Source organism: Juglans regia, chromosome 7, assembly GCF_001411555.2.
Source record: "Juglans regia cultivar Chandler chromosome 7, Walnut 2.0, whole genome shotgun sequence".
In the NCBI taxonomy this organism is placed as follows: domain Eukaryota; kingdom Viridiplantae; phylum Streptophyta; class Magnoliopsida; order Fagales; family Juglandaceae; genus Juglans; species Juglans regia.
In genome coordinates this window covers 33,965,257-33,983,503 of record NC_049907.1, presented here as the reverse complement: position 1 = coordinate 33,983,503, position 18,247 = coordinate 33,965,257, and the positions used below count along the sequence as shown (strand labels likewise).

Here is an 18,247-nt window from a genome sequence, read left to right as displayed (position 1 = left end):
TCCATTTTAATGAATGCCTCACAGAAGAGGATGTCGGTGGAGCTTTTGTTGTCGATCAATACTCTTTTGGTTTGATAGTTAGCAATTTGTGCTGTTACTACTAGTGCATTGTCATTGGGGGGGGTGACAGACCTTCTCCATCTTCTTCGGCTTGATCCCTGTTGTTACGGGAGGGTTTGTGGGCGGAGAATACTTCTTCATACCTGGCCCTCATTGCATAGGCTTTTCTTGCCGAGGAATTCGTTCGCCCAGCATATCCTCCAGCTATGGTGCTGATTTAGCCTATGGGAGGTTCTTCTCTTCTCGAGTCTCTCTGAAGTGGGTTCTCCAGGCTGGGTTCGCAGTTCTTCCCTTGTCAGGGCTCCTATTACTCCTCCGAGCAGGGTTCTGGTCTTTGCGGGTCGAGCTGTAGTTCCTACGAATTGGACCCTGGTTCCTCCGAACGGGGCTTTGGTCCTTGTTTTTCCAAGAGTAGGGACGGTAGTCTCGTCATGACTCATCCCTCTTGTCTTCATATTGGTCAACATGAATTTATGGGCCGTCAAACCTTCTCCTCCTCGTATAGCAATCTTGTGTGTTATGTCCGCTGCTCCTATGGAAGGAACAATATTTGGGGCGCGACGAACTTCGTCTTTGAGGGCTGGGTTTTTCTATGCCCTTAGTCTCGTAAACCCTCTTCTTGTGGAACCCTTGGTTCGACACTTGATGCCGATCTGCTGTCTTCTTGTTTGCCCTTTCCAAGTCATTCTCTATGGGGGCCTTGCTCTGTGCCCAATATAAGGGATTTTTCCTCTTCACAAGTAAATCAATGGTTGCATGGATTAGAAGTCTTTTCAGCTTACACGGGAAAGAAACATCAGTACTGAAATGGCGTTGCCTAGAAAAGAAGAGGTCTCGTGTTCATCTTTCTTTATATGTACAATAAGTATGAAGAACCAATGTCATACAGAATAGAAATGCATGGCTTCTCACCTATGACCCCAATATTAAAAAGAAAAATGCTACTCTCACCACTCAAACTTACTGCTCGTTGTTACCGCTAGATTTTTTTTTAATTTTAATTTTTATTTAATGATTAAGGAAGTATTTTTTAATAATATTGTAATTTTTTACTTTTTAAAAAAATATTAAAAATTATATGTAAGAAAAAGAAAAAAAAAACCTAATTAGAACTAACGGTGGCTCCTAGTGGGAGCTCAGTCTTGCCATGTCAGACGAAGTAGTACTACTTTTGGTTTGAGGAGATCTAAGAGGAAATAATTTAGAATAAAACGGTTTCTTTAAGGGGAAGAGGCCAGAGGAAAAGCTGGGGTAATTAGAAGCTAGAGAGGCTGTGAGATCGAGGAAGGAAAAGTAGAAACATTCTTTCCCAACCTCTCTTTCATAATAAATGGCTCGCATACAAGAAATATATTCTAGCTGCGAAAAGATTATATAAAAAAATAATTTTATAAACTGTTGTGACTTAACATGATTAGTTAAATTATAAAATAGATTTGATGAATTACAAAAAACTACGTCAGTTTGTGATATTATTTTTATATAATCTTTTTTATAGTTGTAACACTTTTCAATATTATATATGGACACAAGTTGGCTATTGATAATGTGACGAGGTGTTATTGCATTTTGTAATTGGATCCATGCCAATATGTGTGTCACGTGTTAAGCATATGAGTATGAATTAACGAGAGTTGGTAAGGATTGACTTCACATTGTGTTTTGAAGCCTAGAGAGGAGCCCAACCCGCTTGTAAAACGTCATCGTTTTGGTAAGTGAATTTCGCTTTTCTTTTCCCTTTCATTCTTCCCCTTGACGGTTTCTTCTCCCTATCTTTTCTATTTTTCTGTGAGTTCTGCCGCCCAAGCCCTACCCTAGCCCAACGTCTCTCTCTTCGACCTCTGTCATGTGCCTCCTACCAACCAACCGCCTCCCAACACCTCCTTGCCCAGCCACATATCGTTGCTTCACAGAGACATCTCTGCACCTGCAACCATGTGTCGCCTAAAACCACCGCTGGAAGCAACCACCCTACAACATCAAAACACCCACAGTCTTCCACCTCACGCATCACCATCACGCAAGCCTCTCCCACATTCCCTCGGTTCCAGCCATCACTTCATGCTAGGAACTCCACACCGCCGCCAACCTACATCGTGAACCTCAAGTCACCATCACACGTCCAAGAGGCCCTTGTTTCCCCTTGCGAAAATAGAGCACTTCGTCCTCATCAGGAGCACCCATTGCCCACCTTTACACCACCCCGCAAGGCGCTACCTCTCCACCAAGATAGCCACAAAAACCATTATCCTTCACAGCCATGCTCGCACCAGTAGTTGCCATATCCAAGTTGCACCATAGTGAGAGCTTCACATACAATCTCCTCCATGCTCGATCCCCCATAGACGCAGCCTAGCCATGAGATTTCACATAGACGCCGCCGCACGTAGAGGCCGACCACCATGGAAGCCATAGCCCCACCACATGATTCCCAACCCTCTCTCTCTCTCTTTGTAGGTTCCAGTCGCAAGTCTCTCTTCTCTCTCTCTCTCTCTACATAAGTTTAAATCATGTTCTCTCCCTCCATGGTGTGTATATATATATATATATTGGGCTATATATGTAATTTTAATGGGTTATGTGTTTCAATTGTTAGTGTTATGGGTACGGGTTGCACCTAAGAAACACCTAAGAAATATCATGCATATTTCAGGTTTGCACTTAGGTTTAACAAGGATCTATAATATAGGCCTCATTTGGATACAAAAACACTCTCAACCCATCTCATAATTACAAATTTTTTAAATTTCCATACAAAATATAATAAACAATTCAACATTTTCAAATCTCAAAACAATAATAATATTAGAAAAAATAATATTATAACAATATTTTATTCAACTCATCTAACACCATCTCATTTCACTATCCAAACGAGCCCATAGTTAAAGCCTGGACATGTGTACGAGTTAAGAAATTACAGGCAGTGTTAAATGCGAAGTCATGGAGAAATATTTTAACGTGGAAAGATTGAGAGTATTTGATGGTTTGGCATGATTTTGTTTTAGGGTTTAATTGTGTAATTTTTTAAGAAACTATATGGTGTTAATTATTTGGGGAGTGATTGAATTTTAGAATTAATATGAATTTAGGTGTATGACAATTTTAAACTTGATGAAAAATAGGTCATTAGTATTTCAGGTTCTAATTGCAAGAACATGCTTAAGTAATAATTTACGTAAGTTTGGAAATTGATTCAAGTTACGTACTTCTTTATAGGAGATGATTGATATTTCCTTAGCATGGTTGTGAGGAATTCAAAGAAGTTAAAAAGGTTCAGGTAAACGAGATTCCTATGCTAGACTTTGCATGAAAAGAAATGGACAGACGTTGATTTGTGAAAAATATGCATGTTTTGTTTTGAAAATAAATTTGAAAACAATTTCTGTTATGTGTTCTGCATTACGCATAAAATCTGTCTAAAAGAGAAAGTATTTTCTATCATGACTGTTATAGACATGAGCAACTTTTAGCATTCAATTTTCTGTTGTATAAAAAGAGCAATTATGAAATCTGATCATTTCTACATAGTTATATGAAGATGCTCTGAATCTGTTTTTGAGTATGTGAAAATGATCTGAATCTATTTTCTACTTTGTTTTGATACGATGTGGCATCTGAAAACCTTTAGCATGACATTCTGATTTTATATCTAGTTCTATTTCTGCTCTGCTCTAACCTTACCATGGGTGTAAAAGTGTGGTCTTTGTTATATAGTTGGCACTAACATCTCTATTTCTAAATGCATCCATTTTGAAAACAAAGTGATTTTTCTGTATAGTCTTTTCTGTGTGCACACTTTGATACTGCCTGGTTTGGCCATCAAGGATAGCACAACCCTACCATGGGGGTAAATATGGTCTCTGTTCTGATATGATGCCTTTCATATGATATGATGATGTTTAGTTACGCTATGCCAAATGAATTTTGTATATGAATGCTTCTGAAACTGTCAGTCTGATAGTTTGATAACATGTTTTGTTTTGCATTCTGAAACTAAAAATGTTTTGCTCTGCATTCTCTTCTCAGTAAATGACTCATATTTACATACTAATATATGTTTTCTGCTTACTAAGTTATTGATAACTCATCCATTATCTCCATAATATTTTTAGATATTTTGGATGTTTTAATTGAGGATAAAAAATAGGAAGCATGGGTAATGTTATGTGAGCATAATGGATTAAGTACAAATATGACACTTTGATTATTGGAGAATTTGTTTTAGTAGAGTTGTTTTGTTCTGTTGACTTGGTATTTTGGAAAGTTGATGCTTATTTTGAGACTTTGTGGTGTCTTAGATTGATTATATTGGAGTAGTTGATTTGAAACAATGAGTTGTATTTGTCATTGAGACTTTGGAGCTTATATATGTACTGTGAGATACGATTATGAAGTGAAAGGAACTAACTCTCCGACCCCATCCGAGTGCGAGGCATTACAGTTGGTATCAAAGACATGTTTGAAGTTCTGTAGACATTAATATATGGGGTTTTGGATTTCAGAGGACTTAAGGAAATAATTTTCAGATTTGAAGTTTAAAGTTATGTGGACTTTAAGAAATGATTTTTATGAGATTTATGGTTTTGGATTCTGCAAACTTTAAGAAGTGTTGTTGATAAGATGTTAAGGTTTGAATTTTGGTAGGCATCAAGAAATAATTCCTTTGAGATGTTGTGTTTGGGTAGTGAAGTGATCTCAAATATTCTGTGAATAGTAATGAGAAAGTAATGAAAATGTAATGATATAATATTGAATAGTAGTAAAAAGAGGTGAAAAGTACTAATAAAATAATAAATAGTAGTAGAGTATTCTCATACTACCTAAACTAGCCCTAAGGTTTTAGATTTTGTGGATTTTAAGAAGCATTTAATAAGATTTGAGGTTATAGTTTGGTAGATCTTAAGAAATAATTCTGGTCAGATATGAGAATATAGATTGTGTAAGTTGTAGGACATGATTTTTGCCACATCTAAGGATATAGATACAACAAACCATTGGAAATGATGCAATTATTTTGATAGGTTGTTAGATATATGGTTTGGATCTTCTATTAAAACGTTACACTCATAGTAAGCTAAACATAAATAATCTAGCTAAAGTTTAGCTAGCCAGCTCAAAATTCACTCGTAGTAAACTCTTCAAATCTACGATAAATGTAACTTTAGAATTTTTGACTGGCCAAATGTAGCCAGTCAAGCCATGCATTTTTTTCTCATTAATATATTCTTACCACTTTCTCCAGGTGGTTTCTTTTCTTTTTGCTTTTTTGTGAGCTACATGCTGTGCAGTAGACTCTTTGCTTTACGATAATCTAGTAGTATAATTTTTGAGCCACACATCAGTATACACATTTTTATGCAAAAACGTATTCAAGTTAACATTAAAAAAAATTAATTAAAAGCCCAGAGTCATCAAATAGAAGTGTCTAAATCAATTTGAATATGAATCGAGAACTGTCAATTTTAAAAAAAAGTGAACGATCCATGAGGAGAAAATGAAAAACAAAATTACAAAGAAACTTGAATTGAAGTAAATAAAATTATTGAGAAAATATTATGTTTTATAGTAAAAGAATATTAACGTTAGAGAAATATATCCATTAAAAAAATATATCTGTCGAAAGAATAAGACTGTTAGAACAAATATGATTGTTGGAAAAATAAAACCCCTAGAAAGCTATATCCGTTTAAATAATATAAACGTTAAAAAATTAATGTCTTTTTTTAATAAAGGAATAAGTATTTCAATTACCATTATAATTAAAATAAATGAAAAATTAAAAATAGATATCTAAATGGAATAATGTAGATTTAAGAATTGTTCGGATAATGAGTTGAGATGATTTGTGAATAATAGTGAAATTGTTGAGTTGAGATGAGATGAATTGATTTTTAAAAATTTGTGTGTTTAGATTTAGAAGTGAGATGAAATGATTTTAAAGTTTTGAGAAATTTGATAGTTGCGGGTCTTGCCAATTATTGCATAGTATTTATAATGATTGAGTATTATTTATAAATATATTTATATTAACTAATAGCAATTAATAAATTACATACCAAAAAAATATTAAAATCACATAATTAATAGCAAATCATTTTTGAAGTTTAGATTAATCAATAATTCTAAAAAATTAAAGTTTTTATTATAGTATATATCATTTTAGTTATGAATTAGAAATTATTACATGTCGTTCGTTATAGCAACTCGAACCCATTATTTCATATGGGTCAATATTAACAATTATGGGTGAATCTAGGGAAAAATTGACAGTTTGATCTTTGCATTGCAACAACGAAAATGTATCACCTGTTTCTAGCAGCAAAATTACATACATGTCCAAGTTGCGTGCATATGCAGTATTATTGTTATAATTTGAAATATTAGATATTAAAATTCTCAAAATTTGCTTATTTCAAACCTATTTAATTCTTATAACCAATAAAGTTTATAAAATACAAAGATTAAAAAACCATTGAGAAATTCGACCAATTAAGGCAAGCTATTTAATAGATATTCAGGAGACCAGAGTCCAGATCTTAAATTTAGACCATTAGATTTCTGAATTTTGTCTCTTAGAGCATTCTTAATTACTTTTATATTATATAAAAAATGTAAATTTTTTGAAGAATTGCTTTAAAAATAAATTCTATCCGATGATGTGAAAAGAATTATAAAATAAAACACATATTTCATTTTCTTCTAAAAAATATCTTGGAAATATTTTTAAACTAATTTTTTTATATTTTTATTTTATTTTTAATTTTTATTTGACTTATATATTTTTGCTTTACGTGTATAGAATTGAATTATTTTACATTATATATAAAAACAAATTGCAAATATATAAAAAATATATGGATATTATAAATTTATTGGTAGAAATGAATATTTAAAAAGAAAAAAAATATTTAAATGATATAGAGAAAAAATAGATAAGCTGATGGATAACATATTGTAAAAGTTTGTAAAATAGAAAAAATGAGTATTGGTGATGTATTTTAAGGGATAAGATAAAAAATCTATTGAGAGTGCTTTTAGAGCATTAACATTGGATTCATCAAATGAGTGTCATGTTTAAAATTTGATGAATTTGTTTTTAAAATCATTGCATTGGATTCAGTATATACTAAAATCTCCAACTTTGAGTTACAACACATTTAAGTTCATCTCCAAATTTGAAGAACTATTCACATTATAACCATTATTTTATTTATTTAAATGATTGTTTTCTAATTTTGAGCCATAATATATTTAAGCTGGAAAACAATAATTAAGTATAAAATTAAATTATTAATTAACATTAGTGTAATTATAAAATATGAAAAAATAATTAAAATATTATTATTAAAAAAATATTATTATATTATTATTTTGACTAATCCAATAGTTAATCCAATGTGGGGTTATGACTAATAAGATTTTGAATTTATGAAAATTATATACTTTTCATCAAATTTTAAAAATAAATTTGATGAAATCAATGTCATTACTCTTACTCGCAAATTGCTCCACGTATACTACACAGGAACATCAATGAAAATCATATATATGGTATTGGAAATATAGAACTTCTTGCATGTCTAATTGGCCACCGCAATGGAAGTTTCATAATCAGCGTTTGAAGTTTTTAAATATAGAGTAATTTGGCCTCAATTTTGTATTATACGATGATCTACTTTACAATAAAAATAATTTTATATATACATCATATCAAATCACGTTAATTTATAAATTTATTTTATAAAATATTTTTGTAATTAAAGCATTTCTCTAATTACAAATGTCCCTACATGTCCTATTGTTAAAAGGGATCGAAGATATTCCATTAAGGCAAAGCAATTTCTCATCAAGGTTTTATATGTCTCATTGCGCTTGATCTTTTGTCTTATCAAAGGATTTTTTTAATTAAAAATAATAATAAACAAATACTAAGAGGTATGATTATTTGCAATTACAGGAACAACACTTTCTGAAGGTAAAAAGGTACGAGGCTGAACATATTCTAAATTCAAATAAACGCAAAATGTGGTTGATAGAACATTAATAATGGCTCATGCATTTTTATATTCATCTTTATATTTACATAATCTCTCTCTAAATTAGTATACATTGAATTATGTATGTTTAAAATTTTGCATAACTATAAATAATATTTCTTCAAATTATTTTACTGTTTTTCTCTTTCCTACCCATTAAAATTTATTTTAAGATGATTTTAATATATAAAATTTATATTAAGTTGATGATACAAAATATTTTTTAATACATATTAATATTTATTAATAAAATTAATCATTTTGCTATATGAAATTGATAATATTTAAATATATGAAATTGATATTTTTGAGCACATGGTGCTAATTATAAAATATATATAAAAAATAAAAAATAAAAATAATTTATTATTATTTAATTCAAAGATAAATGTGAAATTTTTTCTTAATATGCAAAATCAATCTTTAAAAAATATGATTTTGAAAATACATGTAGAGAAACCAATGCTATTGTGATAACAGATTATGAAAGGTAGTTTAACTGTAACACTTGAGCATTTTATTATGAATGCCCATATAAACTTGAAATGCTAATAGTCTCTCCCATCTCATACGTTATTTAGCTCCTCCTGAGCCATCTATCTATTGGAGGTGAAGGGAAAAAGGATTGCAGAAAAATTAAAAATATAGCATAAGAAAACAACAAATAAGGAAATTCTCGGCCGGCAAAGAAATGAGCAGAAGATCTACAACCGAGATTTTGCTTGCTCCGCCGGAGCACTCTGCAAGAACCATCAGAGAGAAAAATAACAGTGAGCAAGGGCCAGCCATGGGGGTTACAAATTTACAATGTTTACAACTAAAATAATTTAACTCTTCAAACCAGATCGATATTTCTAAAATTTGTGTACTGAACGTGGCCATATTAATCTTGACCCATTATAGATCATGTATATTGTAGTATGAGAGTGAGATCTAATATGTGATTCCTAGATCATAAATAAGTACCAATCAGAGGAGTTTCCAAGAGTGGAATTTACAGCCTAAATCAACTAAAAATAATAGGCAATCCCAAGTCCCAAAGGATTTAATTCAGTTCAAAATTGGAGGTAATCCCTAGCCCCGAAGTACATGCATGGGCTTCATTTCAATTTTTAGAGATTAGGCAAAATATGATTTCCGATTTCTCACCAGAGGAGCCCCCTTGGCAGCTCTTTCAGCCAAATAGGCACAAGGCTTGAAGAATTCTCCATACAACCTTGACCATTCCTCCAATCTCGAATAGATGTATTTAGATCCAAGAGAATCAGCCCAGAACATAATACCCCCCCTGATCAAACGTAACCCACAGGGTTAGCACGATTTATAGTGTTGAGACCTCTTGCAAAACCAATGAAAATTACAAACCTGTAAGGTGGGAAACCCATGCCCATGACAGCAGCGATGTCAAGGTCCGCTGCTTTGACTGCAATACCCTCGGCAAGGACTCGGCAGGCCTCATTTACCACTGGTAAGAATATCATCTCCACAATATCCTTTTCTGGTAACTTCACTAGCTGTCCAAGTTCAATTTATTAAAAATGAGGAGATAGGACACTTCCATATTACACCATTAATATTATCTTATATATATATATATGTTTCACATGCGCACATACAATTCAGGCCATCTCCATTTTGCAGTTTAACATTGCAGTACCATATCTCCTTACATCCCCCAGTATAGTAAAACAGGCCAGACACCAAAGTTGATTACGTGACAATACACCGTGTGCATCTTTAGGGGTGGGTGTGTGTCGCGCATGTGTGGGAGAGAGAGAGGGAGGGAGAGGGAGAGAGAGACCTTAGGGTCAATGGTTACACCAGAAATGCTCCTTGACTTCTCAATATATTTATATAATTCAGGATCTGGGCTAGCTTTGCGCTTCTCATCATATATATAGAACCCTTTGCGAGTAGACTGACCTGGAGAAGAGTGTATGGTAAACCAAGAAATACTTAAAGCTGCATACTGATTACTGAATATGAGTAATTTTAATCAATAATTTAACCACCTGACCCTTCACTTTTAACAAAAAAAAAAAAACTTGTACCTGATCTCTTATCCTCTTGCATAAGTGGTATAAGCATCGATTTATAAGTTCTCTCAGGAAAATGCTCGATATATTGCATGCCAGTTGCAATTGCAACACCAAAACCAACCAGGTCAGCTAATCTGCATGAAGAGAATAAAATGTCAGGGCCAGTTAGCAACACATTAGATCATTTTAAGAAGCAATAAAAGGATAAAGATGTTAAACCTGAAAGGTCCCATTGGCATTCCAAACTTGGTACTTGCCCTATCGATCTGATAGGGATCTGTACCATGCTCAACAAGCAAAATAGCAGCTTGTGAATAAGGGAAGAACATCCTGTTGACAGCAAAGCCTGTGCAGTTTCCAACCACCACTGGAGTCTTCTTAATTTTTTTACCAACATCTAGCAAGTCAACAATTACTTGGGGAGATGTCTGCTTAGTACGAACAATTTCTAGAAGTGGCATGACATGAGCCGGACTGCATGAGAAGCATAACTAAATGGTTGTCCAAAACAAAATTGCAGACAGAAATATAAGTGTAAATCTGGTACTACCTAAAGAAATGAGCTCCCACAATCCGATTTTGGGATCTTGTCTTTTCTCCAATCAGGTTCAAGTCAATTGTGGAGGTGTTACTGGCAAGTATGCAATGTGGTGGGCAATACTTCTCAAGATCAGCAAAAATTTGTTGCTTTAAAGAAACATTCTCAATTACAGCCTGTTCCAAGCATCAACAACAAATAGTTAATATTTTCCCATTCTGAATAAACAACAATGACAAATATAAACCAATGCATTGTAATCACCTCAATCACCATGTCCACATCTTTAAAGCTTTCATAGTCAAGGGCACCTTTGAGAAGAGATATGGTTTTCTCAAACTTCTCTTGAGACATTTTCCCTTTCTTCACTCGGCTTTGCAAATTGGCTGGATGAAAAGGAATATTGTAAAAGAAGAAATTAACATTTTAAAAACAAACACTAACTGGAATTTATGTTTACCAGAGCAGAATCTATTTAGGCCCCATTTGGTTTCACAAATGGTCTCAACCCATCTCATCTCATCTAATCTCAACAACTAAACACCATTCAAACATAAACACTTTTCAATTTTAAATTTTCAACTTTTTCAAACTTCCAAACAAAACACAAAAACAATTCAACTTTTTCAAGTCCTAAAACAAAAATTATATTAAAAAATTATATTCTGACAATATTTGAAATTTATAATATTTTTATTCAACTCTCTCATTTCCCAAAACCCCATAATATATCTTAACTCAAACCATTTCACTACTATTCACAAATCTCACTACTATTCACAGATTTCTTATCTCATCTTATCTGTGTAACCAAATGAGGCCCCAGGAACTATAGAGGAATCTTTTTTTTTTTTTTCAATAAGTGTATGAAGCAGTACTTTACAACATTTAGAAACAAAAGCCATGCTGAAATCCTCAGAGAAACTAATTAGAACAATAATCTGAAGATGGGAATGCTAGCCTCACCTCTCACTCTACCAATCCCAGCCTGCAAGAACTTGTCGTTTACTTCTTTAAGGATGACTGGATAATTACTAAGAATCAATGCTGTTGCTATTCCAGAGCCCATTAGTCCTCCACCAAGAATAGCGACCTTATTAACTTGTCTTGGCACTAAACCAATATCAGTAATCCCCGGTACCTGTTTAAGGTTATGAGAAGAGACAATCTCAGAAAGTTTGTCTTATTTTTCCAATAAGGAAAATCTAGGAAGCTTAAAAAGTAGAAGATATGTTTGTAAACAAGTTTGCAAGGAGTAACCTGGATTACCCTTATTCTCTGACATAGGACTGAATCCATAAGATCATTACAAAAAGGAATAAAAAGCCAAAATTCATGATTGACCAAGACTATTAGATTAACAAATGTATAGATCTATCCAAGCTCCTGACTACGAGTTACAAGGAACAGAACTACCAATCTCTGAAACCTGAAGCTGAACCTCAAATTTCTGATTCTCAAGGGCCAAGTTTTTAAGGAAACACCAATATGATTAAATGTTTATCATAAGGCATTCAGTTTAACCACCCAGGATGGTCTGGTCCACTTAACTGCCAGCTAAACTACACACAAGAGTAGCATAATGAATGACAGAGCACTTAGAAATTAGGAGAAGCATTCTCATAAACAAGTTAATGCCAACATATTCCAACATGATCAATAAAATCTTGTTTACCGATTTAAAAAAACATATTCAACATCATACTACCCAATATGACTCCAAACTTTCTTATACGGCTATTAACTCAATTCCACTACTTGAGTAGCCAAAGCTTTATTCAAAATTAAATCTTCCATAATAATAAGACTACACATTTGTCTTCGTCCACAAACAGGTTTCAACAGGAGAAGAATTAAAGTCTTGATTAGTATATATTGTTAAAAAAAAAAAAACCTATTTGAGGGTTCTTCTCCGTACAATTAGAATATTAATCAACAATGCTCAAGAAAAATAAAATTTTCATTCTCGAACCTTTGACGTTCCACGTTGAGCAAAGAAGATATGCACCAAACTCTTGGAAGTGTCAGAATGTGGAAGTGCTTGAAAAGCTTCAGCCTCCTGCCAATATCATACACACCATCAAGCTGTTGCATGTCACTGCTTTTTGAAGGGGAAAAAATGGACAAGTAGAGGCAAATAAGAACCTTCCAGAGTCCAGCCCGGGGACCAGATACTATACCCTCTTCAATGGCATCAATGCAAACCAATGGGTGTTTGAGATTGGGAGCCTGCTTCCGGGCCTGAGCTCTTGCAAATTTCAGTATTTCCCTCGCTTCTCCAAGGGGCTCTATCTTGTCGGTCTTGTAAAGACTAGCAACCCATGGTCTTCTACGGTGAAAGATATCCAGAGCCCACTGACGTGCAATATTTACCAACTCATCACGTGAAACAATTGCATCCACAAGGCCCAAAGTATGGGCCTCCTCTCCTTTGACTGGCTTTGACATCTATTAAAGCACCCACCCAGAGGTGATACAGAGAGATTATTGAAATTTGTATTCCTAGCACTCAAAATCAATAGAGCCAAGCAAGAGAAAAGGAAAATCAAAACGTACCAGCATCATTTCAAGTGCTTTTGAGAGACCAACAAGACGTGGAAGCCGTTGTGTTCCTGGATATGGAGTATGCCAACATGAGTAATGATTCCAGAAGATTTTCATAACAAACTTCTTTATACATGTATTATTCTTTTTCTCTTTCCTTTTTGCATTGACTTCTCAAAGCCTAAGTAATTAAAGACTATGGAAAAAAAAGGTCAATGGAATTGACTCTAAGGCCTCGTTTGTATTCACAGCCCATCTCAACTCATCTCAACTCATCTCACTACTATTCAGCAACTTTAACTCACAAATCTCACTACTATTCACAACTCATCTCACTACTATTCACAACCCATCTCAACTCATCTTCGAATCCATCAGACTGGCAACACCATTGGTCAAATCTATTTTTCATAGGTTGCTTGACAAGATCTAGTTGATTATTGTAGCCAATACTTTAAAAGAATGCCTTCGCACTAATGTAAATGGGCAAAGTCTTCGAAAGAAGAAACCAGAGGACAAAATTATGCTTCTTGTTTAAAATAGCATGACTAAGTTCAAGGGAATCCAATTATAGTTAATAAAAATATATATGTTTTTGTGCAGTTAAATCTGTATGTATTTATGTACATTACAGAAGTTAATAATGAACGACATATACTGTAATCCAAACATGAGTAATGATTCCAGAAGATTTTCATAACAAACTTCTATATGCATGTATTATTCTTTTTCTCTTTCCTTTTTGCATTGACTTCTCAAAGCCTAAGTAATTAAAGACTATGGAAAAAAAAGGTCTATGGAATTGATTTTAAGGCCTCGTTTGTATTCGCAGCCCATCTCAACTCATCTCACTACTATTCACTACTATTCAGCAACTTTAACTCATAAATCTCACTACTATTCACAACTCATCTCACTACTATTCACAACCCATCTCAACTCATTTTCGAATCCATCAGACTGGCAACACCATTGGTCAAATCTATTTTTCATATGTTGCTTGACAAGATCTAGTTGATTATTGTAGCCAATACTTTAAAAGAATGCCCTTCGCACTAATGTAAATGGGCAAAGTCTTCGAAAGAAGAAACCAGAGGACAAAATTATGCTTCTTGTTTAAAATAGCATGACTAAGTTCAAGGGAATCCAATTATAGTTAATAAAAATATATATGTTTTTGTGCAGTTAAATCTGTATGTATTTATGTACATTACAGAAGTTAATAATGAACGACATATACTGTAATTTACCCAAAAAAGAAACAAGTATGATGTGATTGGCTAAGCCATTCTGCTTGTCTAATAAAATATGACTCAAATGATGAGCCATCCTCAGGACAAGACCATAAACAAAATCCAAAAGATATACCATCTCTACTTGAGTAAAAAACATGCTCTCACCAGTTTTGTGGTCAGCCTACTGAATTATTCTTTTGATAATTAAAATCTAATCATCTTAACATAGGTCCATAATATAGTTCTCACAATGCACAGCCCCTACCTGTATTTCTCTTTTATCCTTCCCTCATCCTTATTGTGCCTCTCTGGTCAGCTACAGGACAAAAAAATCTTAACCTACTCCCTTTCACGATTTTCTTCCAAAAATGCTGTATCTTAATGTCTCACAAATGCTTCATTTGTCTAATTTGATCTCTTGCACTACACAAGTTTAGTATTATCATTTGCTAGCTTGATTGTATATGGGCTACTTCTATCTTCCCAATTGATAGCCATAATTCTGCTCACTTCTGTGGAGGAGCCATCTCATGCTGCTGTCCTTTAAAAGCCTGCCTAAGTGCCAACTCAACAAGGCTAAACAAGTGCACTTCAAAGGTAGCACCATTCAAAATTTGTTCCATGTTGGAAGATCGATGCAAAATAATGAAATCGATTATCTAGATTTTGATAGAAAATATGCATCTAGGATCTTCGTTTTGAAGATACCCACTTTACATATCAATAGTGTCAGATCGTGAGCTACGAATCTACCTAAAACCAATTGGTGTTAGGGAAGACGCACTCAAGTCTTTTATGGAATTTGACATCGCACCCTGCTGACCTGTTTTTAGAACAGTTGCAGGAGCGGTATTGTGGACACACCCCAACAAATAGAAACTGCAATTTCTATCTTACAGTGTTGCTGTTACTTATCAAAAAATAGAAACTGCAAAACAATGACTTCAAAGTTCTGATTCAAACATAGAAAACAGATTAAACATAATGATTTCATCAGTAGTATATATTAAAAATCAAAATAAAAAGGACAAAGCAGGCTTACCTCCAAATCCAGGAATTAATCCAAGCTGAAGTTCAGGCAACCCTAATTGAGCAGCGGGAGTCGATATTCTAGCATGGCATGCCTGATACAGAAAACTGAGAATGATGAAACAACAAAGTTCAAAGATACGCCTCCAGTTCAAGAGAGATGGAAATACATACCATTGCAACCTCTAATCCTCCACCTAAAGCAAGGCCATCGATGGCAGCAACTGAAGGCTTTCTTGCAGCTGAAAAACAAAAGCAGGTGATCAATTTGTGAACAGTTATCAAGCAATTTCCTTGGAGAACAGTTCTTAAACAACAAGAACTCGGATAAAATCCAAATATGTACCTTCTACCGTGTCGGTAATAATCTCTATAGATATATAGCCAGGTTTCGTTTCTCTCCCCACTATAAACACAAAACAAATCATGATTTCAGGAACCAAGAGAGAATTTGCAGTTAGCAGAATATTAAACATGGAAAACAGCTACCGTACTTGATCCATTTCGAAATCCTTCAAAAGCTCCAATATCAAAGCCACCAGAAAACTTGCCCTTTGCGCCTGCTCACATAAGATGCTAGCTTCATATCACAATCAACAACAATGCTGGACAAGACATATTAACAAATCTTCAGACTCACCGGTTACAACGATGGCCTTCACATCGTCTCTTCTTAAGGCCTCCTCATAACAGTCCTTTAAGCTGCGCAACACTGAGAGAGAGAGAGAGAGAGATCAGATTAATTAAAATTCCAATATTCTTTTGAAGATAAGACTAATGTTCTCGCCGTGCACCGACTCAAACTTTGGAGAAAATGCCAGGAAATAGGGCAAGTGGAGTCGGATTCTATTGATTCAAATATGAATTTTTATTTATCATTGAAAAAAGCCCAAAGTGAATCAAACTTTTAGGACCAGAAATATTTAATCCTTCACCAAGTTAAGGCTTTATTAATGATCAAAAGAGGTTTTTTCCATGTACACAGAAAGTATACACGAGATACATCTAACCAGAAAAAGACACATAATTCACCAAATAAAGGGCCTGACATCTAAACAACTAATCTTAGTTTAAATTTCACAGCCCTTTCCACTACTCATAACGTCTAATGCGGTATTACAACTGCAAATAACACAAACAACAGCCAATTTATCTGTAAAATAAAAAAATTGTTTTGATCCCGCTGATTGATATCATATTATTAATTATCATCCTCTACCCACAAAAAAAAAAGGTTTCCAAAAATCCACCCCAAACAGAATTGGCAAAATCAACCAAAATTCAACTGAATTTGAGAACGCGGTAAGAAATGAAAACTAATAACGCATGCAAGTTTAATTCTCCCTGAATAAACATGAAGAGGAAAATAAGCAGTGGGAGCTGCTTGTAAAAAAAAAAAAAAAACCCAAAAACGAAGAACAAAGGCACAAAACACAGTTCTAATTTTAAATGGGTATGAGGGAAAAGGGCAACCATGATAAGAGTTTGGATCAAGGAAAAAGTATACCATCAAAGGAGAGGGAATTAACAGGAGGGTTGATTAGGGTTATGAGAGCCACCCCATCGGCTCCCACCTCCATGACCGTTCTTCCCTTTGCACCGCTACCCATTACGTATCTTTGGTATCTGGTATGCTTCTCTCTCTCTCTCTCTCTCTCTCTCTCTGTGGCACTCGGTACAAATAATTGAAGTCAGTCGTACTCGTAGCTTTTAGGTATCGGATGGGTTTGTTCGGGCTTTTAATTCTCGATAGAGGAAGTGAGTGTGTGCGAATAACCGTAAATAGTGACGTTTTGGATGGAGTTTAACAAGGAAAGGCTATCTTGGAACCAACAAATGGAAATGTCGAACCCAGTGGCCGTGGCGTATATATACATATCTCTATGGATGAGGAGGTTCGTTAATCCCATTCCTGCTCCTCGAGAGTCGCGGCACGCTCCATTAGCTATTGTCCTATTTATCGTAGAATCACTTTTGAAATAAATTAAATATTAATAGTTTTATGGTAATTGATGAAAAACGATTTCACATCGCCCCGTTGCAATGTTTTGGGTGTATTAAAAAATTCCTATCAAGACTAATTACATGCGGATCAAGCTTAATTCAAGATCAGGGAAAAAAGTCAACTAGCTTTGAGATCTAAGTTTTAATTTTTTTCATATTAAGGGACTGTTTCACAATATAACTATCATTAAGGGTAGGTTTGAGGGATGAGATGAAAATTTTATATTTTATTTTAATGTTTAAAATATTATATTTTAGTATTATTATTGTATTGAGATTTAAAAAAGTTAAATTAAGATTTAAAAAAATTAAATTATTTATTATATTTTCAAGTTTCTCACGGATTGTGGTGGCAAGTGGAGCTTCCTCATTTGTGATACGTCTTTTGTTTTATAAAAACAAAATCAAAGTATTTTTTTCGTTGAAAGATTCAAAATCCTCACGAGGGTCGTGTTTCTCCAACGGCAAGCCACGTAGGGATAATACGAAAATGTCGTGGTCTATCTGATTGACTGCCTGCCTGCCTGCCTGACGTTACAATAAGTAATTCCTCTGGGAAAGAAAAATGATTATGTTTATTTATTTTTATCTTTTACAAATGGCGGATCGGATGAGAATGAGCAAGCAGGTGATGTTTCCAAGGTTACACGATTGTCGATGCACCGCCGCAATCTTATCCACGGTGTCTGCTTGCTTCAGCAATGTATCAAAATTAACCAAGGATTTATTTTATGAAAAATAATAGGATTACTAGTTTTT

At 34.1% G+C, this 18,247-nt stretch overlaps 1 protein-coding gene across 1 annotated transcript; it reads right to left on the bottom strand.

The window, feature by feature from the left end:
• Positions 1-8,548: 8,548 nt before the first annotated feature.
• On the bottom strand, positions 8,549-17,323 carry LOC108987298 (glyoxysomal fatty acid beta-oxidation multifunctional protein MFP-a-like). The gene is made up of 18 exons (XM_018960186.2): positions 16,992-17,323; positions 16,125-16,196; positions 15,979-16,044; positions 15,831-15,890; positions 15,659-15,726; positions 15,498-15,579; positions 13,233-13,288; positions 12,822-13,124; positions 12,649-12,735; positions 11,643-11,817; positions 10,941-11,062; positions 10,689-10,852; positions 10,358-10,612; positions 10,151-10,272; positions 9,901-10,022; positions 9,465-9,613; positions 9,249-9,387; positions 8,549-8,839 (listed from the first exon to the last, which is right to left on the bottom strand). The coding sequence occupies exons 1-18, from the start codon at positions 17,092-17,094 to the stop codon at positions 8,804-8,806; spliced, it is 2,181 nt and encodes a 726-aa protein (XP_018815731.1). The 5' UTR covers positions 17,095-17,323; the 3' UTR covers positions 8,549-8,803.
• Between the last annotated feature and the right edge of the window lie 924 nt (positions 17,324-18,247).